The 26,780-nt window shown below is 42.2% G+C and overlaps 1 protein-coding gene across 1 annotated transcript; it reads right to left on the reverse strand.

Annotated features, from left to right (window-relative positions):
• Positions 1–195: 195 nt before the first annotated feature.
• lama4 (laminin, alpha 4) lies at positions 196–26,025 on the reverse strand. The gene is made up of 40 exons (XM_084000320.1): positions 25,527–26,025; positions 20,368–20,469; positions 20,153–20,280; positions 19,965–20,045; positions 19,526–19,740; positions 18,940–19,040; positions 18,379–18,559; positions 17,820–17,903; positions 17,563–17,714; positions 16,791–16,901; positions 16,415–16,526; positions 16,086–16,250; positions 15,192–15,385; positions 12,630–12,746; positions 12,153–12,301; positions 11,390–11,531; positions 11,199–11,292; positions 11,006–11,122; positions 10,552–10,737; positions 10,303–10,442; positions 9,337–9,501; positions 8,521–8,666; positions 8,161–8,323; positions 7,920–8,053; positions 7,363–7,534; positions 7,055–7,186; positions 6,819–6,961; positions 5,790–5,919; positions 5,447–5,584; positions 5,005–5,138; positions 4,390–4,554; positions 3,820–3,958; positions 3,541–3,731; positions 3,239–3,428; positions 2,975–3,130; positions 2,436–2,595; positions 1,864–1,991; positions 1,651–1,744; positions 970–1,089; positions 196–876 (listed from the first exon to the last, which is right to left on the reverse strand). Exons 1-40 carry the CDS (start codon positions 25,632–25,634, stop codon positions 731–733), a joined length of 5,625 nt encoding a protein of 1,874 aa, XP_083856446.1. The 5' UTR covers positions 25,635–26,025; the 3' UTR covers positions 196–730.
• Between the last annotated feature and the right edge of the window lie 755 nt (positions 26,026–26,780).

Raw genomic sequence — 26,780 nt, forward strand, 5'->3', positions numbered from 1 at the left:
CGAGTGAGGACTCGACTTTTTTTTTTTTTTTTTTTTTAAATATTCATTCAGACGTATTCGTCGTGTGACTGTGTGCACCGAACCGTGACCCCCGTACCGTGACGGCACGGGACGAATACATATACCGTTACACCCCTATACAGTACACATTTTTGATTTAGTTTATTTACAAAACACAGTAGCCTATGTGGTCCCTTGGTATTTATTTTATAAAATATTGCAGAAGGGTCACACGTCTTATAATTTGAAAATAAACCTGAAACAAGTCAAACTGATATGAATGTACAGTATTTATTTGTTTTATCAGAAATAAAACTGTAAAAAAGAGTTTGAGCATGAGCTTGTACAAAAAATGTGCCATTGAGATAAAATGGGGAGATGGACCATAAATGCATTTACATGAAGTGTGTCTTTCACAATGTAGAAATAGCTGTAAGTCCTACACCTAACATATCTTCACATTGTTTTACAAATGACAGATTCAGTGGTTTCGTCTCAGGTTTTTTTTTTTTTTTCATATGTAAATTTGGACGATTTGGTCATGTTCTGGGGCAAGTTCATCTTACACAATAAAAAACAACAACAACAAATTAAAAAGACAGAAAGAAAGACAAAACAGTGAAACAAATGACAACACTTCTCTTCATGGCTATGTTTAACAGAAAGATACTTTTTTTTTTTAATGTGTTTGGTCAGTGCTGTATTGGGGAAAGTGATGTTGACAGAGGTGTTATGCTGCTGGGCAGGTTCCAACGCTGACAGCTCCACTGACAAGAAGAGCTTTGCTGAAGCTCACTTGGCTGTTATTGATGGTCATGTTCCTCATACAGCCCACGTAGGCCTTTCTGGTGGGAATGTTCTGTGGCAGGAAAAGATCTGAAAAGGAGAAAGAGCATTATGATACGCGATTAGTACAGTGCTAAGTTTGCATCAGAGGAGAAAACCTGAGGAAGTTGTGCTTGGACATACCTGGAGCTCCGCCGATGAACACCGGCTTTCTACCATCTATGGAGCTGGTGTTCAGCGGCCCCACCACGTGGTTGACCTCAGAGCCCACATTCAGCTGGACAACATTGGCGTCTCGGATCACTGAGATCATGCAGGACAGAATGAAACGGTTTAGCCCAAAAGCCCACGTCAATCTCTGATTATGTGCTAAAGACTGTTTCTATACTGACACCAAAGCATTGTGACTCTGCTTTGACAATCTTGTAATTATATCATTACTCTAGAGGTGGAAGATGTTTTCAGATAAACTTTACTCAAGAAAAGCAGCAATGCCACATTGTGAAAACATTCAAAGTATTTCAAGTAATTGGTAAAAGCACTATTGGAAGTATTATTACATACTACACAAGTAAAAGTATTCATCAATGATAGTATTCCATACTGTAGATACTGCACATCTTTGTACTCTGATGTTAAAATATGTTTAATTTTATGTTATGTATTATAACAATTATAATGAATAAAATGAATCAATTCATAATAAAGTGTCAGTGTAAAAGTAAATGCTGGCTTGGTTTTTCCCTTGTCACTAACATGACTTTACACTGAGGACGGTAGCAGAAGTGAGCAAAGTTTTAAGAAGCTATAGTCTTGTGGTTTTTTTTTTTCATGACTTTTGAGAGTCACAAAGAAAATTCTCACCAGAGATTCGGTGCCAGTTGCCGGCACACAGACCGTGTCTTGGAGACACTTTGGTGGAGAACTCATGGGCTCCGTCGCTTACAAGTACCACCACCTGAAAATACACATGAGAAACTGTGGCCATGCTTCTGAACTGCAGGTACATTTCAGTTTGTTGAACATTAGTTGACCAAAATGTGTGTAGTCTTATGGAAAGCTGTGCAAATGACTCACTGCTCCTTGATGAGTGTACATGGTGATGAAGCCCTGTGCTGAGCGCACATGCATTAGCACCCCAGACGCCACACGAGGGCGCACCTCCATCACCAGCTCAAACTTCAGCCCCAGGTCGAAAGATTCATCTGAGGGAGGGGAGCAGACAAAAGAAGATGAGATGAATTGTTGGGTACTTTATCTATTCTGGACTCAAACTCTGTGTTTAGTGCATAAAATGAAATGAATTGATTTGTTCAACAGCTGCAGCTGTACTTCTTAAGTTCCTCAGGGCCTTCATTTTAACACCCTATCCTCTGAGGGTTTCATGTTCTCTTGTTCAGCCTCACTCACTCCGGCACACGAGATGGTGAAAGACCAGAGGGACTTGTGACTTTTCCAAAAGAAAATTTTATGAGCTGTGTAATAAAACAGATGCTGAGTTTCCAAATAGTTTTGGATACTGCCAGAACAAATGTGGTGTTACTCACTGGGAGGTACAAAATCAACACTATTACGAACTTGGTTTCGGATGTAACTGGTGGAAAAACTCTGCCTTTAGTGTTCCTTAAAAAAATGTAAAAGGAATTTACCAAGCACGATGTATCCTCCTTCCTCTGCGAAGTATGTTCCCGGTTCAGAGACTCCCTCGTAGCAAGGAGTGACCCCATATGTCTCTGTCACAGAGGACAGCCACTGTCCATCCAGCTGAAGGTTCTTTAAACAGCCGGTAAAGCTGTAAGCAGAGTTTATCTAAGAGGAACACAAGGGAATATAAGTTTGTATATAAGGGACCAACTGTAGTGACACACTACAGTGTTGGAAAGTATCATTCATAGATAGATAGATAGATAGATAGATAGATAGATAGATAGATAGATAGATAGATAGATAGATATGCACAGATAAACTGCATATAGGTTTCCTCATGAGGATATATGCACATAGGATATATGCGCATATATGAAACCTATGCAGTTTATCTGTGCATATATGCAGTATATATGCAGCACCATATATGTCTATATATGAAAACGGCCAATTTTATGTATGTCACATATATTCAAACCTATATTAAAACCTATAGGTTCTTTCAGTGTGGGTTCAAACCCAAATAAACTTAAACCCATACCTGAATATTCTTCTGAGCTCTCCCAGGAGGAACTCCTCCAACATACAGGGGACTGGTGACGTTCCAGGAGATGTTGCCTCCCTGAACTCTGTCCTCCATCACTCTGAGCCCGTCAATTATTAAACGCCCCACACTCCCATCACGTATAAAAATAACCTTCAGGAGGAGATGACACAGGGTCGTCACCGTACATGTCGACACATATTTAAACATGCACCTATGCTACATTCTGTGTGGACAGATCGAAACAGTTCATGAACTTACATTGTGCCATGCTCCGTCATTGTATTTCTTCTCACTCCTGATTTTGACTCTCTGGTCTGCTACGTTGAAGGTGTACACCAGTTTTCCGTGGGCCAGGAAGAGAGCCATGAAATTGTCCTCTTGGACATCAGACACATAAAAGATGGCACCAAAGGGTGAATGGGTCTTCAGGGACAAAGAGAAGTGGGACCTGACAGATGGAAGGTGCATTTAGTCATGTGTGCTGATGACAGACTATGTGCACAATGAGCTTTTCAACAGATGTGACCTTGAGGTTACTTATGGTCTGGTGTTAGATGTACCTCTCAGAGAAGGAGTCTGGGAGATCTGAGTACTGTTGCCTGCTGTTAGCGATGCCGCCATAGTGGAAGGCTTGTTGAGATGCTCTGGGAGTGGCGGAGAGGTAGCAGGACTCTACCTCCAGCTCTGATGGCTCCTCGTCGCTCTTCAGTTCCATCAGGCCTAGAGGAAGGCTGGACTTATCCCTGGTGACCTTTGAGAGTGTTATATATATGTCAGTATGACCCAAATGACTAAACCAAAGGAAAAGCTATACTGTAGATCCATGCTTTTGTTCTTACCTTCTGTGAGTGGCCATTTTTGGCCCTGTGCCTTGAGAGCAGAGCAGCAGGGGGACGCTGGACAGGGCAGTCCTGCAGGGACATCTGAACCTTCTCTGTGTACCGCTGGAAGTCCTCTGGCTCAATGTCACGGTCTTGTCTACAGAAACACAGACAAAGGGAGTGAGAGCAAGATCTTAAAGCGATACTTTAGTTGTTACAACTCTGTCTCATAACGTTCTATTATTATCTCATAGCGTGGTGAATGTGCAAGTCACAACTTGTCCACGAGAGCGTTTTGGAGTTCTTGGATTATTTGATGAGTTTGATGAGGGAAACCAAGAAATCCCATTCGCCTCCGTAGCGTAGCTCTGAGCAGCTCGGCTCCGCCATTCTAAAAACATCTTACACTGACAATTAAAGGTAACAAACCTACTCCTAAGAATATAGGGATTATGGCAATGGGCAAAAAAGTTGAACTATCCCTTTAAGACATTAATAGAAACTCCTGTGGCGCTGAGGGATCTGAACAAGCAAGTTCTGTCCAGTCACGCTCTAAGCTGCTGCATCCACTCAGCAGCAGTGATGTACCTGTTGATGTAGGCGTAGCTGATGCAGCCTGTGAAGTTCTTGAAGCCGCTGCTGGGAGAGCCTCCGTAGTAGAAGGGTTTCACAGCAGGATCTGTTGAGGATCTTGTGGCCGATGAAGGACGTTTCTTCTCCTGCTTGTCTTTGTCATCCACCAACAAGGAATACCTGAGGTGAACAGTTTAAAAACTCACTCAGTACATTCTGACACTTTTTCCACCAGTGTAGCTGCTTTCATTATTACCTACTTGCTGTATACATCACCCAAACGTTCCTTTACCTCCCATACAGGAATGTAATATATGAGTTAATATATCAAGAGTGTTGGTGACACAGTATAATCACATACATTTGCATGGGCAAGACATATATGTCCATATAGAGAGAAAAAAAGTTCTGCTAAATCATTAAGTGGTTAATTATTTCAGTAGAGGATATGCTACTACATACATACTCTCAAAGTATAGGAACATTGCCATGGTGCCAAGATGGAGTATTGTGTGTTTCATGTTTCTAATTTTGTGTAACTGAGAGGAAACAGGATGTGGAGACACCAAACCCAGGTGCATGACAACAGGCTGTAAACAGGATACTGTAGCTGAGAGATGAAATACTTACTTCTGATTGTTGACCGAGGCCATCAAGAAGTGTGACCTTCCGTCGTTGTATTGTTTCTTGTGTGATTTGACTCTTGTGCCCCTGCAATTCAGCACAACTACTCCGTTCTCCAGGGAGATACTGAACTCATCAGACTGAAGGAAGAGAAAATTAAATTAAATTTTTGTTATTCGAATATGGTTGGAAGTTATTATATCATACCCAAAAAGTTATATCTTGATACAGTTTGTTTTATGTTTTAAGTCTGAGCGTTCATGCCAATATATAGCAGCACACTTTTATATTGCACCATTGCATGTGACGAATAAAACTATGAAATGGGTTCCAAAAAAAGACCTGTTCTCGATTATACAATTCAAACGAACAGAAACATCACTAATTGTCTTACCCAGGTAATAGATTTTAAACAGACTTTTATGTGTGGTTGTGTGTGTGTGTGTACCTCTTCGTTGTGGTAGAACAGAAGTCCACTGGGCTGTAATGTCCTAAAGTTGAGTCCTCCCTCAAAGCTGTCAAAGGGTGAAATCTTTGCTGTGGATCCCAGGTAGCCCTCTCCAGTGAAATATGCTTTACGGGACATCTGTGACAATAAACACACATCTCACATTCATCATCACCAACTTCTACTCAGCATTCAGCTCATACATGAATTAATTTCACATAAATTAACATCTCGGCTGACTCATACAGTATGAAAACTGTTGAACTTTAAAGACTTATTTTCACACAGTTGAGAGTAAAAGTTTGCCTGTTTGACTTTGATTGATTATTGATTTGGGCCTTACAAATGACTCCTCAGGGCAGCCGCTACTGATGCCAATGGTGCCCGGCTCTTCTAGCAGGTTGAAGTCTTTCTTCTGGAACTGGAAACCTTTCACACAGCCTTTCAGGCCAACAACCTCAGACAGCTCTTTCCTATGGTGACAAACACATACACGTATGTATACTCATCTCCACACACCAAATTTAGACTGTGATGTGTAGTTAAAATAATTTTGCAAACATGGCATGGTGAATTGACAGACTTTTTTGGCTGCTTAATTCATAATGAGGTGAAAAAACAAAACAAAAAAGTCCTTTGGGAAACATTACAGGCGTATACCTTACAAAGCTCATGCAAGTAAGGAGTTGCCTTTATACACTTCCAGCAGCCAGAAAGGTGAACATATAGTCCCTAAGTCAACATTGTGGGTCTAAATTTGGATAATCAGCTTTCTCCAAAAGGGCTGTAAACTCTGGAACACAATCAAGTGGAATCAAATCAATTTTTAGATACAAATTCATTTACGACAAAGGTTAAGTGCTGCTAAACACCCATTTCTAGCTAATTGTAGCTATTCATTGTTGTCCTATGACTATTTGTGTGTTTGTTGTGCTTTGTTGTCTCTTTTTGGAATCATCTGCTCATCTTTAGCTAATTATTGGATATGTAGAGGATCAATTATGTTGTATGTTTTGCGGTGTTTTTCCTAGTGACTGTTTTAATTCAAAGCCCAACCAGGGACAGGGGGTTAAAAATTAACAAAAGCTACAAACATTTTGTGCAACACACAAGTTTCATGTTGTTTTGAAGCTATAGAAATTGCATGGTCCTATTCAAATAAATGAATTATCTTCAACTTAAGTATGTCTGTCTGACATTTGGTTGATGTTTATCTGAGCCTTTTTCTGGAAAACATCTGCTTGCACCCAAAACTGACCCACCCTACCACCGACAGACACTTATTGTAGCAATCAGCAAGTCAACAGAAGATGATGGACGCCAAAACGGAGCTACAAGGAGAGTGAATGTTAGACTCCTGCCACCAACTCACCTGAATCTGAGGATGCCTGAGGGAGCCCCACCTATGTAGATATCTGCGAAAGGCAGTGTGGTTTTTGGATTCTCCATTGATTTAACATGGCTCTTGTCCACCAGTAAGATCACCTTCTTTGACTGGTGGTAGATGACTGACACCTGTACAATGAGACCAACACCAACAGTTTCAGCAACACAAGACTCTATCAACATGTTAGAGCTGAATTTACCCAACTTATATGTGTGATGTACCTCGTGGTAGCGCGCGTCATTTATTTTCAGCTTTGGTGAGTCGCTCTCAAAAGTTGTTGGACCGTTGCTGAAGCCAAAGTCGTACATGAGACGCAGGAAGCCATTCTTTAATTCCAAAAGGAAGAATTTTTCCTGTATACAAAAAAAGGAATAACTCTGTGAAAAAGCTTGCCAAACTACAATCATTTTTCATTACATTATCAACAATATGAAGGAAATGTACTACAATATATAAGGTACAACATAGTTAATTTCTAATGTACAGTATAAATAAACTTGCGTAAAGATTACATAGTTTTTAGACTTACCGCATTGACCATGAGGAAAAGGACTCCATTGTTCGCAACTGTCCTAACTGCAATGTCAAATCTGGTGACAACACCAAATTTGCCCCTTCTCTCAATATTATTGATTAATGCGTATCCTGTCCCATCAAACAGGTAGCTGGCAATGCGACTCTGAGAGAATGCCAACTTGTACCTGAGAGGAAAAGGAGAAAATGTGTTTGGATATTTTGAACAAATATTCAGACACATCCCATTTCAGATTTATGGATTACCACAGACCCTAAAAGCCTAAATCTATACTGTTGTTACAATGAATGATACATTTAAACCACAAAAGTATATTATCAAATCAGATGGATCCAGAATTGTATAACTAATTTCTGTGACAATGTCCATTTTTAAGACTTTTAATATTCTATTTAAGATCAAACTGAAATGACTGTTGTGTAATACAAGAGTCTACAATACATGCTCCTTCATTTTTAGGTTTTCACCCTCCACAGTGGTTGTTCAGTCAAATAAACAGTTTCAACAATAACCCTGCATGTGTAAATCAGCCAAGCCTTGTATACGTATACCTGGGACACGGTGTTGAGGTCACCACATCCATTTTGTGCGTCTGCTTGAAGTTGTACAGACTGATCACGTCATTGTTCAGTGAAGCCAACTCGATGCAGCCCACAAACGGCGCAAGACTCAGAGGAGGTGGGAGCTGAAGTTGAAAGCAGTTCGCCACAGTCACGTGTTATCATTCAGGAATAACTTAGAATGACTAATTAAGTATTCATGTATAATGAGAACCTTTGTGAAATGCATTACCTTGACATCTGGTGGGACTCCACCGACAAAGAAGACGATGTCCTTGGGGTCAATGTCAAACAGTGAGTCAGAGCCTGGAGCTTCACCTTTCTGGATGAACTTCTGCTCGTCTGTGGAGCTCTGACTGGGGATGGTCAGGAAGACTTTTCCATGTCGGCCCAGCCTACAAGCACACAAAACACACACAAGTCTTTTAACTCTGAGAGACGTGTGTGGTTAACTCATCATAGATCTCATCATCTTAAGATTCACTAAACTTTTACATTTTATTTTATTAAAAATGATCCAAGGAAACTAATGAACCTACACCAATCTGTTTATATGAGTGCTTCTTATATGAAGCCCATGAACAGATATTACCTCTCCACTTTGATGTAGTTGAAGACTGCAGGCCATTGGCTGACAGGCTTTGAACCCAGAGGAATCTCAACATCCTCCCCCCCGAGGTTGTACACATAGACCAGGTTGTCGTTCTTGATGGCCAGACCCATGTAGTCTTTCTTACCCTGAGGGCAGTAAAACATCAGAAAACATCAAAGCCAGTTCACCCACTCCCCATTATGACCATTCACACTCCTCCAAGGAAATGCTATTTCACAGGAGCGTGCACATCCTAGATTTGTGACCAACAGTTGTGTTTATGCTGATGCTGCTGCTCCGCGCTGTAAAAGCTGTAGACAATCACCACCACTGCATACATTACAGTAGCAGAGAAATCACCAAGGTGAAACATGGCTCAAGAGGACAGAGGGGCCTCACACTGGGCAGCTGAGATCACTCTCAGCTCCAGCGGGCGGGAGCTAACGGTATTTATGTAAATGAACTCCGGTGGATACTATTGTCACAGGCGTCTCTTGGAAACCTTTTCAATAGGGCAACTGGGCACGTTCAAAGGCTGTTATTCCTGCTCCCATGATCACAACAAACAATTCATGTCCACAAGCTGCTCCCTGCTTTTTCATCTTTGCCCCCAGGCCCCTGGGTGTAAGTCTGTGAAGTTTTAGTTACAGATCTGGGCCTCATTCCAACCCACGTACCAGCCATTACATCAAGTGCATGCAGTTGTTTCCCGCAACTGTGTGTACTCGATCTCTAATGGTTCCCGTCTGCATCCACTCAGCATTCTTCCTAGTAAACATTTATTCTATGCTAATGACACCAAACTGGGCTCCTCACATGTTTGTCTCCCAGGTACAGGATGAAGCGGTCCTCTATGGGGTCCTTGTCCGGGTCCACTCTCATGAACAGGCTAATGGACGTCACCGTCTTCAGATCTTCCAGGTTACTGTGAGGGTGAACTTCCACAGAGGACTGGCCATTGAACTTCATGGACACTTGGACCTGGGATAGAAAACAACCCAGAGTGAGCATAATGGAGGCCAATATCTCTTTTGATAGTGAGGCATGGGAAATGTTCAGGTGGCCAAAAGAAGATCTTTCTGTTATATATATAAAAATCTTGCTATGAGGATTAAGGCTTGAATAATAAGAGCTTTTTATCAGGTCCTTTGAATAATACTTTGGTGATCAGTATGTGTGTGTGTTTGAATTGGATGTAGCTTCCGATATATCATAAATCACATTTTTATGCTTGGTATATTTTATAAATAGCATCCATGACCATAACAATCAATACTGGTATAAGGTCAATGCTACTTCTAATAAAATCGACTTTGTTTATTTCACTGTTTATTTCATATTGTCATTGCATGCTTTATTCTAATTAAATGTCTTGTTAGTACTGTAATTGTTAGTAGTGGCCATTTCTCACTGAATTCATTCATTCATTCATTCATTCATTCATTCATTCATTCATTCATTCATTCATCCATTCATTCATTCATCAAATTGAAATTGATTGATTGTGAAAATTAGAGGGTAACCTTTAGCTGTTATTTTTTTGTGGAGTCTCATTGTCTTTCTGAAAGTTAATTGGGGCACTATCGATCTTTGGATGTGTTGAAGTGCAGAAGATCTACCTGTTGCTTTTGACATGGCACAGCCTTGTTGCAAACACAGCTAAAGGCCTGGCCTAAGGATCCAAGGCTGCAAACTGACTCATGTGTGCTAATCATTTTAAAATGGATCAGACAGGCCAGGCCAGGGCATGCTTTAAAAGTAATCAGTCAGTCATTAACTCACTTTCTTGGCCACGCTTCTAGCCTGAGCTATCAGCTCTCTGATCCTCATGATGTTGGTTGTCACATTGTTGACAGGCTTCTTCTCCTCAACCACCTTCAGTTTGTCCAGCAGCTCAGGAACAAGCACGTTCAGGTTCTCCACTGCAAAACAAGAAGAAAAATGAAAAATGTTCATTTAAACCTGATAAGAAACACATTCGCTATGTGCAAATTGAGAATCTTTGAAACATGCAAGAAGCATATGCATTACCAGCCTCTCCAGCGGAGGAAACAGCCTGCTCATAAGCATCTGCTGAGTACTCATTGTTTCTCATGTTGTTGGCCCATTCCTCAACCTTGGTGCTTATAGGGGTCACAGTTTGAAGGACCTCTGCTGAGCGGTTCAGAGTCCCCTCAGCCACCTCCAGCGTGAACTCAAGACGCTTTGGTGTCCTGTCTGGAAAAGGATGAAGATTAGAGAATAAATCATCATAGAGTATGAAAAGTTTACCTCAAAGGGGGTGGGTATAAGAAAGATGGCTTGCTGATCATCAGATAATAATGCTAAAGGGTAGATTCATCAAAATGAAAAATAATAATATTAATGAAAGAATGGTTTTCAAAACTAGCAACTAGCAAATCAGTGGGGCTGATAAATAAATAAATAAATAAATATATATAGGTATACATATCAGAGGAACTTTAGGGACCAAATATCACCTCACCTGTCTGAAGTTGACTGATATCCTGCACAACCTCTGCCAGTTTTTTGGCGTTTTTAACCATGGTTTCTTTAGTCTCCTCGATGTATTTCAGATTGTCAAGCACCTCAGTTTCAACCTCTGTCAACAGAAAAATGCAGTAAATAACAGAGGGACACTAATCAGACAGTAAAATGAGGTTCTGTCAGCCAATTACCATTTTGTTCCGAATGTAATGACACAGACTCCTTGAAAACATTGTCGCTCTGTGTTACCAGGTGTTGCAGCTGTGCGTTGATCCCAGTGATGGCCTGAAACACACAACACAACACACATGGTGAAACCTAGTTCACTATCAGAATTGAATGCCAGCTCATTTGTGCTGTGTAGTACTATGGTGTAACGCACATCTTCAGCTCTCTGGGACAAGTTGAAAGTGGTGACCGATGTGATGTTTGCGTCGTTGATGTATTTCATTATGTTGTTGTAGACGTTCGCAGCACTGATGGCTTTCTGGACAAAGCCGTTGGCATCGCTCGCTTTCAGATCCCTAGAGAAGACAGGATGGTAGATGTTAGTCTAATATGAGTGTGTCAATAATTCTACTAATATAATCAAAAATACCCAGTGCCCATGGAAATAATACCAGGTTTAACAGCTAGTTGTTGAAGAAAGTGAAAAATAAATCCTAAAGTAAACAAATCCTAATCCTAGGAGGAGCTATTATTAGTTTTCTCTGGTGCCAAACATGGTTACTTGCTTGGAGCTGCTGGGGGTGATTGTTGCTTGATGAGAGCTTTTGCCATTGTTGGTTTAGGTATTAGTACACCTTTTAAGCAGAGCAACAGATTGAGAGCTACAACGAGACTCTTATTGGATAGTGACAGGCCAGGACTAACTGCTCAGTTTGTTAACTTCAGAGAAAGAAGAGACATGAGAGAGATAACACTTTTACTTTCAAAGGGTAAGTAAAAGAGACAGACATCCTCTTGTTCGATTGTCTCATCTAGTGAAGATATAGAAGGTATATTTAATTCCTAGAGGTTCATGTGTCCAGTAGGAACCAGTGGGTTTAGGGTTCAGTTCCACAGACAGGGTGGATACAAGTACTGGAAGATTAACCAATTTATTGTTGCTTTTGGTCCCTCTGTGAGTTTAAATCATTTCTTACTCCTCCAGTTCGTCGGCCTGTCTCTCCAGCTCCTGAGCGTGGCTGTCGGCCCTCTGAACCAGATCTCGGTCAGCCATCGAGAGACGCTCCGTCTTCTCCGTCAGCTTTTGGCTGGCGCCATCGATCGCTGCGTGGTACTCGGTCACATTCTGTGCACACAGATACACATGTGAAGTAATGCAAGACACACATGTGCATTGCTCCATTTATTGTATAGGCTATGCAAGTGTTAATCTCAGTAACATTGTGAGTACAGCATAGGCAGTTTGAAATGAATTAATTTCATGAGTGTATTCACCACAAGGTCTAATATAGTGGGTGATGAGTGCGTGCTCCCTCTTTTAGAGAGCCAATTAGACAACCTCGGTATATACATGTATACAGTATACCTAGGGAACCAGAGATTTTTCCCTTGAACCAACCATCATCACTGCAGTCCTAAAACCACTTTTTGTCCAGAGAAGCACAAGTCCTCACCTGCACCAAAGCATCCACCTCAGCCACAGTCTCCTCAGTGTCCACGATGAGGCCTCTGGCTACTTCCAGTGTGTTGTTGACAGTGCCATGCTCTTCTGTCAACCCCTGCAGCTTCGCCTGGGGACACAGAGAATAACACTTTAAGTTTCAGAACATTTATCTATCTATCTATCTATCTATCTATCTATCTATCTATCTATCTATCTATCTATCTATCTATCTATCTATCTATCTATCTATCTATCTATCTATCTATCTATCTATCTATCTATCTATCTATCTATCTATCTATCTATCTATCTATCTATCTATCTATCTATCTATCTATCTATCTGGATTTGCGTTTGCATGCCCTGTAAAGAGGTTTGTCATTTGTTCACCTATATGAGGATGTTCATGTGGATGTTGGAGCTCACAACCCCATCTTTTGTTTGACCACTGCATGACTAAGTATGGCACAATGCCGAGATGGTTTGATTGGCTGTGGTCACTCAGCAGTGTGCACACTGTGGCTGCAGCTGGTGTCGACTGGTCTGTGCTGAGGCTAGGAAGAGCCCCAGATTAGGAGAGGCTCTGTGTTTGGTTAGTGCACCATTCATGGCATTGATTTACAGCAGAGACCCTGATCATGGAGATCTACACTCCTGATAACACATGCACACACAAACATATACATACACACAGAGATACACACACAGAGTCCAGCAGCAACTCTTCTGCTGGGCAACAGACCCATAATGTCAACCAGGACATGGCAGCAAGCGCTGAATCACAACTTCCTGTGTCCAAATTCCAGCCACATATGATTAAACACAGTTGAACATGAGATTACAAATAAAATCATGTTTCAATGTGTTTGCTACTAGAGAGACAGCCAATGATTTCTACATCTCTGCAGAATGAACATGAACGTACAGGGTTTAAAACTTGTCAGAGGTCACAGTGTTTAATTCTTTTCTACTCCCAAACTACCATATTCCTACAAATAAGCCCACCTGTGGACCACCCTATTACACTGCTTATAACTTAGACTACACTGTACATTTATTAAAGCAACATTGACATTCATATGCAGCTATGTCCATGCCAGGCCAATATTCCCTCTCTTTTAGCTTTAATGAGGTTCAAACTAACTCCTGTGTTCACCAGCTACTTGCTGACTGTACCGTAGCTGTCTGCTGTTGGCGATGGGCTAATAGTATAGTGTAGTAAAGAGGTTAAATAAGGTCTCCTACTGTAATAACCCCAAACATCTCTGTTTTTGACAACATGCTAATGAATGGTGGAAGTGGGAGTTCACTGAGTTGAACTCACAACCTTCTGCTATTTTTGAAATTGTTGTGATTTTAATGAGGCATTTCCATTACTCTCTGTCGGTCTGTTATATGAAGTGTACATTACATAATAATTACTCATTGTCAGAGGCTTTTATCCAAAATGACTTACGAGTGAGAGGTATCACTAATGCTTCAGTGCAGTATACTGTAGGAGACCTTGGTGTAAGCACTAAGTACTTCAATAATCAATAATTCAATGAAGGCATGGGGATCGAGTAAAGAGGTCCACCTTAAGTGCACAGTGAGTGCTGCTTAGGTATGTTAAGATATCGGAGGTGTTAGGAGAGGAAGTGCTCTCAGAGGAAATGATGATGAAAGGGACTCCTGAAGACAGAGAGATGCCCCTGTTCTGACTTCAGTGGTTTATTCCACGATAAGGGAACAAGAGCAGAAGTTCAGCTAGATGGGTTCAGACCCATAAGAAACTCTAAAGGCAGCCCCAGTGAGACTGATTGGGTGAGTTTGATTCAAATGGCCATGGGCTAGTAGAGGTCAACCGAGAGATGGATGCAACATGGTCATTGAAGTATAACTGGTCATCATATATATGTGCTGTATTCTGTATAGTGTATATTGTGTAATGTTTGCTGAATAATCTAAATGCCTGATAGTGTTCTGGGTTTCTCTCCCAGCAATAGGAGAAGAGAAAATGAATGTCATATGTACAGTAATAATTTTGTGTTTGGCTGTGGGTTGCATCATGGGAAAAAAAAGTTTCTGTGTGTAGGCTCTGGATAATGTAATGGGAAACATTTTTCATCGCAGCCATTACTTGTCCCTGTGCGCAGGCCCCCTCCTAATGTAACAGCCCAAAGCTTCCACAGATGGTTCTGAGTTTGTGTTCTCGGCACTTAAATACCAAGATAAACAATCCTCTGACATGCCTGGTAAACTACAACCAGATCTCCCCCACACACTATTAGGCAACCGTGGAAGAGACAAGCTCCTCTTGTGTCCTTTAAGGACAGGTACCTCTGTGTGATTACATACAGCTCAATACTGTTTGGAGCACTATGAGTGGAGATAAAGCAGACAGCACTCAGAGGAGGATCTCCATGCCAGCACACTCCCTCACAGCAGGGAGGACTGGCTGCGAGCTCTTTACGAGTACTGTATGCTCATGAATTCATAGTGATAAACACTGTAAGAAAAAGGAGTGCTGGGGGAGATAGACGAGAGAGGGGAGTGGCACTCGGTGAGAGCACGGGGGTCGTGGGGAAATCACCTCATTTCTCTGGAATTTGAGGACACTGGCACTGTTCTTGTCCGAGGCCTCCTGGACGGTGCTGGCTGCTTTATGGAGGAAGCCCTGCGCGTCCGACAGCTTGGCGGAGAACCGGGACAGAACCTCCCTGACAGGTGGGAGGCGGTTATCTGTGACCATCAACTTCTTCTCCAACTGACGGATACGTCTCAGCACTGGAAACACAGTAAGACATGAGCTATTAGTCTGTCATCCTTAGTGTCACATTTGACTGACTCAGGTCTTACTACTGTAGACTCTCAGACTAGTAAGTGGAGATACTGTCTGTCATCAATGACACCATTGGATTAAAATGTGTCTGATTTACATCCCCATCAGCGTTTGTTTATTTATTCTTTAGTGTTTCTTTGCAAATGTTAACATGCTAGGCTAAAATGGTTAGCACTTAGCTCAACTGACAATGTTTGCCATCCAGCACTGTTTGTGGTAGTTCATAGAAGTCTATTGAAATGAATCTGAATCTATATCATAAATCTGATCTTTTTTGTTTTATTTTATTTGATTGTATATATACCTTATCTCTCTTTGTTGTGTCCTTATTGTTATCATGTTTGTTAAGCACTACTTTGTATTGAAAATTTGAGAAAACAGCAGATAATATGATTCTGTGTATCTGATTTTGAATGAAACTGAAATAAAAACGACAACAAAGTACAAAAAAACTCAGTTGGTCTTTTCTCGTGACTCATAAACTGTTATATCGCAGTCAGTTATTCACTTCAGTGTCTGTGTTATATGGGCAAAAAAAGAATTACATTGATGTACAACTTAATGAGTTACAATAATAACCTGACAACAAAGAGGATAGCAAAAGATAATAGTGAATTGTTCTGCTTGTATGTGTGTTTTCCTCACAGTCATGGGCCTCAGTTGACTCATCAGTGGCAATGGGCTCTCGTGGGGACAGGTCCAGTTTCCTCATCCTGGTCACCATTCCCTGGGCCACCTCGGTGTTGCGTCTGACCACCTCTGGATCCACCTCCTGCTGAACACTGTACAGCTCCCAATCGTGGATCATCTCTGCACACAAATAACACATGCACACACACATTAGAGTACGGAGCAAGCACCCTGCGTATATGTATTAGCACAGGCTCAGAAGCCGCATGATTCTGTACTGTAAGACCAACTTCATAAGTGTGAGAAATGCACAAGACACAGATGCAAAGTTGTATATTTGATACCTTCAATACGAATGTTGAGGTCAGTGAGATTTGTGCTGAGCTGCTCAGCCAGGGTGAAGGTCTCCTGTGTGTCGTTATCCAGCCTGTTCCCCAAACTCACCACCACACTCTCCTGAAAACCACCACATAAAACTCATCAAAGGGCTTGCTTGCTTCTGAAGACCACACTCTGTGACTCCAAGTCCTCATGCAGAGATTTTAAAAAAGTCAGAATAACTGGAAAAACTTTTCACTCCTTACAGTTACAGTTTTGTGCAAAGATGTTACTAAGAGCTGCTCGCTGTAGCGCTGCTGTGTAATGTGTTTCCATGGAAAAAGCTGTGGTCTAAACTTCTTAAAGTTAAATGATCATTTAATGAAGCATGACTTCGCTGACCGCTTCTCCCAGCTGTTTGATGTCTGTCACCACTGCGCTTGTGGCCTCCTCCAGCTCCTCGGTCTGAGCTCCCATTGCAGATGACTGATTTCTCCAGTTTTGGAACTGAGCCTGGATGCAAAGAAATTAAATTCATACATTAACAGCAGGGCATCATGATCATTTAACAGTAATGAAAAGCTAAAGTAGCATTTAAAAGATTTAAAGAAAACATAAACTGGTGCTGTTTGCTTTTTTTCCTTCTTTTTTTTTTAAATCATAATTTCAACATGGTCCATTATGCTATTGTTGTCTTTATAATACGGCAGGCATACAGTGCTACACCTTCAGGGAAGATTGGAGGCTAGTGGGTCTGTGCTAGCAGGTTAGCATGATAACTTAGGTGGAAGAGAAGAAGTGATGGAGACAAGAGTAATACTGGTGTTTGTTTCCACCTCTGGAGACAGCTGTTAGAGAACAAAGGATGAAGTTTGATGCTGAACTCACAAAGTCTCATTTAGACTGATAAGTAGCTGTTAGCGTTGGCTAACTAGCAACAGCAAAACATACACACGTTCCTTTAAACTACTAAAGTTAATGTTGCTAACATATTAGCAAAATTGTAAAAAAAAAAAAAACTGTTAAAACATAAAACAGACACAGAGCAATAGAAGCATTTTTTATTGGTAGGCCCATGTCTGTTGTTTGTATTACTGCAGCTTTAATTTTATTTGTATACATAATAATAATGTACTTATTTTCTTGCATTAACACGGTATTTATGTGCATGTACCTCCAGGCGATGAGCGGTGTAGTTGTAGTATTTGAGCCTGTCATTGGCTGCAGCCCCAGTGGAGATGTTCAACACTCCAACTTTCAGCTGGTCCAGTGTCTTGTTGGAAAGCCGCAAGTCCCCGATCAGATGCCAAATGCACTCATCACAACCTAAAACCGAGCAGGAAATGTGAGTTAAAGATGCCTAAGATCAAGCCGACAACCTTTTGTGCTCCTATAATGGAGTCTGTGCTGTGGTTGTGTGTGGTCACTTACTAATATTGCACAGGTTGACTGTTGCAGCCTCAGCCAGGCACTCCCCTGTGTGCATATCACAGTGGCCGCTCTCACAATCGCACTCTATGAAAAAAACAGATGCAGATGCCTTCCATCATTCACAGTGTGAAACAGAAAGTTCTGTACATTCGTTTCTTGATAAGCTTGAAACAGGTCAGTGTAGTCAACGAATATATATCAGGACAAACAGATGGTTTCTTGGCTTCGGGCCGGCACATCTGTCTTGTGGCCTCTCTTGTGTGGGACTGATGGTTTTAGCAGCTGTCTGTGTGTATAGATTCGGGTAACATGGTGATGTCATCCAGCTCTCCACAGAGAGTCTCAGGCCACAGGATCACAGCCCTCAGCAGATGCTTCTCTGACATCATGTGCTGTGGTAGTGGGTGTGGGAATGTGAACCCTCAGTGCAGCTCTTTTTTTTTTCTTTCTCTGGGAAAACGTTATCTGCATTGAACAGATCGACAAATGGTCTGGGGGCGTTTTATTTAAACGAGTTAAGAGAACATTTGGCAAGTCGTGCGAGGGATAAATAACTTACTCTGGCAGCCGGAGGGGCTGTAGTCCCAGTGACCTGGAAGGCAACGCTCGCAGTAACGGCCTCCAGCCCCCGGGCGGCACGGACAGCTGTGGGTGAGAGGATGGCAGGTGGAGCGGAGGGAAGCTGGCCCGCACTCACACCTCCGACAGCCCTGACAGCTGGAGAAACCCGAGTAGCCCTCCTATATTACATGAATGAAAAACACTGTTGGATCCCAGCATCTGTCTGTTTAAGTTGAATTTGAAATACATAATTGAAAGGGTGATTTTGGTTTGTTATGGCTAGAAGGGTCTTATTTTGGCCTCAGTTGTGGCCATCTAAAAGATCTGATAAAAACGTGACTTTACAACAAGAAAGCCTGAGTGGAGAGAAACTCAAGCGCTCTAACTTTGGTTTGGTTGTCAGCAAACCATCAATTTAGCCAAATGAGCTCAACCGCTTTATTTGGGGATAAATCTCTAAAGTGTATACAACTACTTCAGCTTCAGCTTCTTACACTGCAAATGACATGCTGTCACAGCAGGCACATCGCACAACACTGAGTCACGAGGATTCTCTTACCTCACACTGGTCGCAGAATCGTCCGGTGACTCCTGGTTTGCAGTGACACACTCCCGTCCTGTCGTCGCATGAGGAGGTGCCACATTTATTGCACAGGCACTCTGAGACAGACACAGGACATATGCCATGATGAGACCGTCGGGGGTCAAATGATGTCATGAGCATGGTTATTTTGGGACTTCCAGGGCCTCAAAAGGCATATGGTAGTCCTTGCTCCAGAATTGTGACCTTTGTCTTGTTTTTCCACTCAACAGCATTAAGTTTACATACATACTGCACTGTACACACTATTTAAAGTAACTCTGACTTTTCATGCATATATTGACTTTGTTATTGTACAACTGGCAATAGTTAAATACAAAAACAGATAACCCCTCATATGTTGAGTGTAATACATGAGACATAGCTACTGTAATAGCTGTGTTAAATGCTAAATTACTTTTTACTTCCTCCTTTGTGGCTATTTCATTCATTCATTCATTCATTCATTCATTCATTCATTCATTCATTCATTCATTCATTCACCACACATTATATTTCTGTGGATCAGACATAACAGATGTAGGAGTCCCTTCGCTGCTCTCACCTTTGCAGTCCTTGGCACTGATGGCGTCGCCATAGAAACCTGGGGCACACCTCTCACAGTTGGCGCCGGCGGTGTTGCCCCAGCAGTGCTGGCAGTGGCCCGTCACGTTGTGGCACTCGTTGAAGATCAAGTTGGGGTCAGAGTTGCCGTTACATTCACACCTCTTACAGGAATTACCAATTGCCATGGGGTTGCCGTAGTAACCTGGGGCACACCTGGATCGGATAAAATATATCAATAGTAGCCTACAATCTCTGACAATTTTAAAACTATGCACATGTTTTAAACTGGTAAGTATGTTGTTTAGAAGCTGTTGCAGGAATTTAACCACAAACATCTTGGATGTGGAAAATATGTGTTGCATAACCTCCAGTGTTTTATTGGACTTTAACCACATTACTGCTTACACTGAATTTTACAGAACTTCGTCAGCACTGACCTCTCACAGAAATGTCCAGCGTAGCCGTCTTGGCACTTGCACCGCAGAACGGCACCTCCTTTGTCACAGTGCACGGCGAAGCTGGCCGCACACAGAGGGGAAAGTGTTTCAGAGGTTGTTGCACTACTACACACTGCTTGCCAACACACGGCCTTTTGGTTGCAGAAACAAAGAAGGGACAGACTTACTTGTTAGAAGCGACTGAGAGGGGGCAGGCGCAGGGTCGGCAGGTGTGGTGTCCGCCCAGGCCGGGAGTCAGCATGTAACCATCTTCACACCTTTCACAGAAATCACCTGTACTGTGCTCTTTGCAGTTCTGTAGGGGAAGCATTAAACTTATTAAAAACAACCGATCTTGATGGATTCGTTTGTCAACTGTTATATCTTAAAATGGAAAACTTACTATACAAACGCCAGTGATGTCCTCACAGTAGTCAGCACGGCCTTTACAGTTACATGGTAGGCATAGATTTTGCTCACTTAGGAAATTTCCCTTTCCACACAGCTGCAATAGGGACAGAAATGTACATGTTTACTGAATATAGAAGATAAAACACTAACAGAGTTTGTTAAATTGTTAACAGAAGTGAAAACTCATGACATGTCTACTAAGCTCAGTGTAAACCATGTCTCATACCCATTTTAATTTTACACTTCAAAGGGCAGGCTGACCCACCAACTAATCAACGTCACCATTTTTAGGTCCCAAGAATACAATACACCATTCAGAAAAGAAACTGACAAATAGTAGGAATTTCTGAACAGGCTTTCTTTGAAAGCCCCCAGTTATTCATATTGTCCAGTCACATAGACAGTGTCTCAGTGAGTTCATGGGTTTATAACATTAACTTTTCGTGAACTGCTCTGAGCCCTGGGGAAAAAAGGCCTCACAGGAGTTCCATCTGAGCAGATAGAGACACAAGATAAAACACAGTCTTCACAATTAATATGAGTATCCGCAAAGCAATGTTTCCAATACAAACTCAGTCAAGTGAGTCTCCGTAGTTATACAAATCTCACCCTGAGGTATGAATAACAAAAATGACTTTGCAAGATTACTGAACAAGCCCACCACACAGAGGCCCAGAGGCCCAAAAGGTCAGGGAGCCAAAGCCAGAAACTGTTATTAACATTCCTTGTTTAAAAGTTAATAAACTCAGACCTCTGCAAATTTATAAGGTACTAATAAGCAAACAAAAGTGATTTCATGTGCTTGATGGCAGAAAAGATATGAGTCTGTACGATACTGTACATAACAGCAGTTAATGTTACAAAAACACAAAGGTAATGAATGTATCAACAGCACATCATACTGTAATATCCCTGATAATAATGATAATCAGATGATTTTTGGGTCAGACTTGGACTCAGACGTCCACATTGCACTGAGTGAGCTCTGAGGAAACTCTTGCGAGTTCCTCCCATCAACAGAATCTCATTTTAAAACCTGCATCCTGTCTGATGTTTGTTCACCACAGTTTCTCAGGATGGTGTGATGTCAGAGTTCACAGTCATGCCCCCCCCCTTCCCTCCCCCCCAGCAACCCTCTACCCATCCACCCACATACACACACACACATTTTCAACATTTGAAGCAGCACCATTCAGTGAGCCGTACATGTTGTACAATAGCACTTTGTTTGCAGCAGACTGTAAGACCCCCATACTTTGACCTTCTTGTTCCAGTCAGTCAAATGCCCATTGATGCTGAAGGGCAGGAAAAGCCAGAAGATGGAACATTCCCCCAGACACGATCCAGTACAGTATGTGCACGTGATTCATATTTTCCCTTGATTTATTCACAGATAGCCAATGAGACAAAGATGTGCTTCTGTGAAACATCCTGTGAACAGCAGCACTGATTCTTCCAACAGACCCTGTTCCTGTGGTTTTCCCCCTGACCCACAGTTCACACACACCTATCCATCAGTACCACTTAACACACTCAATGTGTCAACCCTCCGTGTAAACACATTCTGAAAACGTTCAGTGCTTGCAGAAAACACAATATCGTTTGGCTCCAAATGGTAGTCTGGGGGTAGTCTTGGGGGTAATTAAACTCAAGATTATGGGAAAACCACTGAGTTCCAGTGCTATTTACCATTTGTAATGCCACTTTAAAAGGGTTTTAAAATTCAGCCATGTGACAGTTGGTGATGGGTCAAACAGCTGTAGCGTGGACACACAGGGGAGTGGAGAACAGGGAATTTTAGGGTTGGAGGGAGATGGAGCAGATGGTGTAGAGGTATAGGACAAGCATCCTTTAGATTCCTCTGAAATGTGAAGAATAAAATCCAGCAGCTTGTGGAGGAACATCTGTGCATGTTTCATCGACTTGTTGGTGTTGTATCCATTTGCATTTTAAGATCCAGGCCCAAAGGGACTCATTCAACATCTTGGAAAATGCATAAAGTTGGCATCACAATGCTTTTCCCTAGATTAGCATTAAGACTGAAACCATGGTGAAGTCTCCTCTGCAGCTGCACCGAGTGACAAAGCTCTGACCCACTGTACACTACCAGTCAAAGATAGTGACACGTTTTTGGATAGATCTGGATACTGGATCAGTATAGAGCATTTAAAGAGCAGTTCAGAGTCACACACTGTTTAGCAGTTGGTGGAGTCCAAAATCAGACTATAATGAATATTGACCCATTTCTGAGGATTCAACATGGTAGCTCTAAACATAACAGAATAGCACAGGCTGTCCCGTTTCAAAGACTCCTTAAAATGCAACTGAAAAAACATCTTTTGTGTCTTGTGTTATTTTTTTTGTCTATTAAAACCTTTAAAGTTCCTTTACGTTCTTCCAATTTTGAAAACCAGTGGTTTCAAACCACTGGTTGAAACAAAACATGAGTCCCTTGGTGAACATTAGAGGGTTTTTTTTAGCCACAATTGAGCTGTTTCCTCTTGAGTCCAGGATTCAGCAGTTCAGCATATACGCAAATATAAGATCAATGCTAACCTCACTCATGGAAACAAGGCAAATCTTCATCTATTACATTTAAGACTGTAGATTTCTCAATCCTCATAGTTTGAATAAGATGTTTAAACATGGTGATGAAATGAAAATAGTTCTGCTCAGCAGCCTGTTGCCAACTATGAACACACTCAATAATGTGAGCTATGTCTGTGGCCTTCACGCTGAGCCCACGGCAGCGCAGAACAAAGATGACATTCAACGTGTTGTCATGTGAAGCTGCTTTTTCCAATTATACACCCTCTGCTCTGCCGACAGAGTTCATTAGTGTGTTTCCTGTGTATCGACTGAGGGCTAATATGACGGATCTACGGGCTCCATATCTGTGATACAGAGACAAACAAATGGAGCTCCAATCAAACACAAAAACAGGATTCGATAACACAGGCGTGCGGTGATGTCCAAAGTCAACACTCTCTGGTCATGCAGCGTCAAATCTGTTTGGCTGTGCCCTCTCTCTGGAGTGTGTGTGGGGGGGTGGGAAACGTCTAACTTCTAACTACGATTGGTCCTGTACTTGCATCGTCCAAGAATGGGAATTGAGTGAATTAGGTGGATTAACTGTTAAGTCTTGTAGGTTGAATCTCATTTCCGCTCTGCTTCTCAACTGGAGCTGGCTGCTTCATCTAATACCGACACTGACGACGGATTCAGACAGTGGATTTAGACATGCTAACTCCTCCTCAGTGAGGACAGATCCAGGGTCATGAGAATCTCATCCTGACTCAATAGCTATGCAGTGTCCAGAGGCAGGGAGTAGGCTAAGGCCTGCTCTCAGGGGAACATGGACTCAGACATTAAAAAATAAACATGTGCATCAGTAAATAGTTATACTGCTTTAGCAATGCCAAGGTTGGGGGTTGGATACTTCCACAGATTTTGACCTCCAGCCTAATTTCCCATGGATGTTTCTTTATGGCAATCCAGTTTGAGAAATCTTGCTTTAAGGCCTGTTACATCTTTGTTTATGGCTCTTCTGTGTCCTTGCAAATCACTGACACAAATCAACCTTAAAAATAAGCTTTACATGGAGTGCAAAAGAATATTTCCGTAAAAGGATTAGTTAATCTATGAGCCTGACTCATCTCATTTTGTTTATTTGCAGCTAGAGGCGGAGAGATGTGCATTATACATGAATGTGCAGCCTATATTTATTGATCAATAAATCTGGACATACTCTAATGCAATGGCAAGAACGTTGCTGCTTTGACAAGAAGAATGAGGTTGATGACAACCCTGTTGCCTTTACTAGATATTGGTCAACTTTGTAAAACCACAGATTACAGTCAATGATGCAGTTTAAGGGGCAATTTGTAAGTTCTGTGGTGGTGATGTTGATGCCACACGAACTTTGGCCATCAACAGCGCTGCTTCTTCAGTGCAGATGGGTGGCTACAGCAAATCACTATCAGAAAGAGCTGAGATGGACCACAGCTAGCTGGTTAGCGTGCTAACTTCAGCAGAGGAAAAGAATAGTGACAAGAGATAACCATGGTGTTGCTTTCCACCTGTGGAGACAGCTGTTGGTGAAGAGGTTTGATGTTGAAGTTGCGTTGCAAGCTGCGGAGTGGTAGATTGACATCAATAAATACCAACCCTGGCTATGCACTAACAAAATCTTACAGTGAGTACTTTTATGGTGACACCTAATCTAAACCTGAATATCAATCATATAAAGTACCGGTCTGTGATAGTAATCTCCATATTTTTACTTTCCGCCTGGCTAGAATAATACAGATTTTAGTTTAGATTTAGTAATGATGACACTGGGTGTAAGTCCGGGGGTCTGAAATCATCCATTGTGGTTCAGTGGGGAGAACAAATATGCTGCTTTTCTTTTAGAAATGCAACAAAAACAGTGCAACTCTCATAACAGTTAGCGGTGCAGCCAAACAAACAGTGGGCTGACAGGATAAATCTGGTTAAATAAAGAAGAGTGTGTGAGGAAGACAGTCAGACAGTGTCATCCCACATACAGTTCACATAATATCTGTGTGAACTGTGTGTGCATGCACAGGCTTTTGTCTTTTGGAAAATGTCCAGCACATGTACAGTATGCATCATTTCCTCTGATTATTTAGGACATGGGAATGCAATTTGAAGACAGAATTACGAAACTATACTATAGGGAACACTGGCTTCTGTGCCAATAGTACCCTCACTGTCTATTGTGATTCTCTCTCTTTCTCTCCCTCTCTCTGGGGTGTTGCTCAACATTTGGCAACTGGTTTCCATTAGGGAGCTATTGGGGAGGGGCATGACAGTAACTCAGAGCCCATCTGAGCCTTTGCCTTGGGGTACCTCTGATGACACAAACACAAACATGAATGAACACAAACAAGCAGGACCACTGTGAAGTCCAGGCCGATTCAAGTCTCCAAGACACCAGACAGACACAAGCTTAATAAATCCGTTTCATCCTTCACACATTTTTCACCTTGACTTCTCTTTACATGGCCATCAGCCTCATTACATACATGTAGGCCTACATGTACTGTACAGTAGGTACAAAATAAACCATTGCTGTGCTAGCATGCACAGTGTACGAGCCAAAAGGAGATTAAATCAAATGTGACTTACTGTCAGCAACGACTGTTGCTGTTCTCCAAGCCTGGCGGCAGAAGCATGGTAGGCAATCCCTGAGAGGATGCAGAGAAGGCAGAGGCTGGACAGAGATTTAGCAGCCATATTTGTGTTTGCCCAGTGGAGCACTGATCCCCCTTTTTTGTCTCTGTCTCTGTCAGTGTCTCCTGGCTGTAGGGAAGTCTCCGGGCAGCTCCTCTCAGCTCAGCTGAACCCGATTGGCTTTGGGTTTTTTCTGCTCCTCCGACCTCCAGATGCGGCGCCTGGTCCCAGCCTGAGCTGAGTCCTGTAAAACAAACTTGTGTGGACTTCCTCCCTTTCTCTCCCTCCCTCCCTTGGACTGATTCCTCTCCCCTAGCGGACTTGCCTCTCCCCTGAGCCCGTGCCTAAATCACTAACAGATGGGAGGGAAGGCTGGAAACTGAGGGAGAGTGAGAGGGGGAGAGAAAAGAGAGAAAGAATGAGAGAGAGAGAGAGAGTGCAATGAGCAACAGAGGGCTTCTGTCTCTTGAGCAGAAGGCAGGCTACAGGCAGACAGTGCACACATCCAAACCCCCTCCCACCCGCCAGCCGACGGGCAGAGTCAGATTGAGTGTTAGCTCCTCGTCTCCATTTGCAGGTCTGTGGCACCCTTTCACCTTGGGCTCAACAGGCAGTAGCACCCCTCCCTCTGGCCCCCCCTTTCCCTTTCCCCTCTGTTCGGCCAGGGTGGGCAGAGAGGGTTTAAAGCTTCAACACTCACTCTGTGCTCCGCAGGCAGAAAAGAAACAGCTGCTCTGATCTCCAGACATGAGCTTACTGTTTGTCTTCCAAGGTTAGATCATCAAAAGCTGCTAAATTTATGACCATTATGTGAGGCTCTTAAAAGGAAAAAGCCAGAGTCTCACACTTCTAACACAAAGACAGGATTCTCAGAGTCTAAAAACAGTAGTTCCCTCAGAGAATTGCTGGAAACTGTAAAGAGTTGTTGAAAACTCATGACAGAGCAGACAGTGGGAGTGCAAGTCAAAACGTTTTTTACTCTACAAAGACCACAATGTAAGCAGCTCTAAATACGTCCAAGTTATGTTGTGCCTCACCATAGGACCATGTGGAAGTTATATGTCTCAAGTGACTAATAAACAGGTTGTCACATTCCAGTTATGTATGGAAGAGATGTCATCCACACGAGAGCAAAACAAGGCCTCAGGCAGCTCCATATTTGCTATTCTGAACAGAACCAGGGTCAAAGGTGAAATGAAAAATGCCTTC

The sequence above is a fragment of the Trachurus trachurus genome (genome assembly GCF_905171665.1).
Source record: "Trachurus trachurus genome assembly, chromosome: 24".
NCBI classification, from domain to species: Eukaryota; Metazoa; Chordata; class Actinopteri; order Carangiformes; family Carangidae; genus Trachurus; species Trachurus trachurus.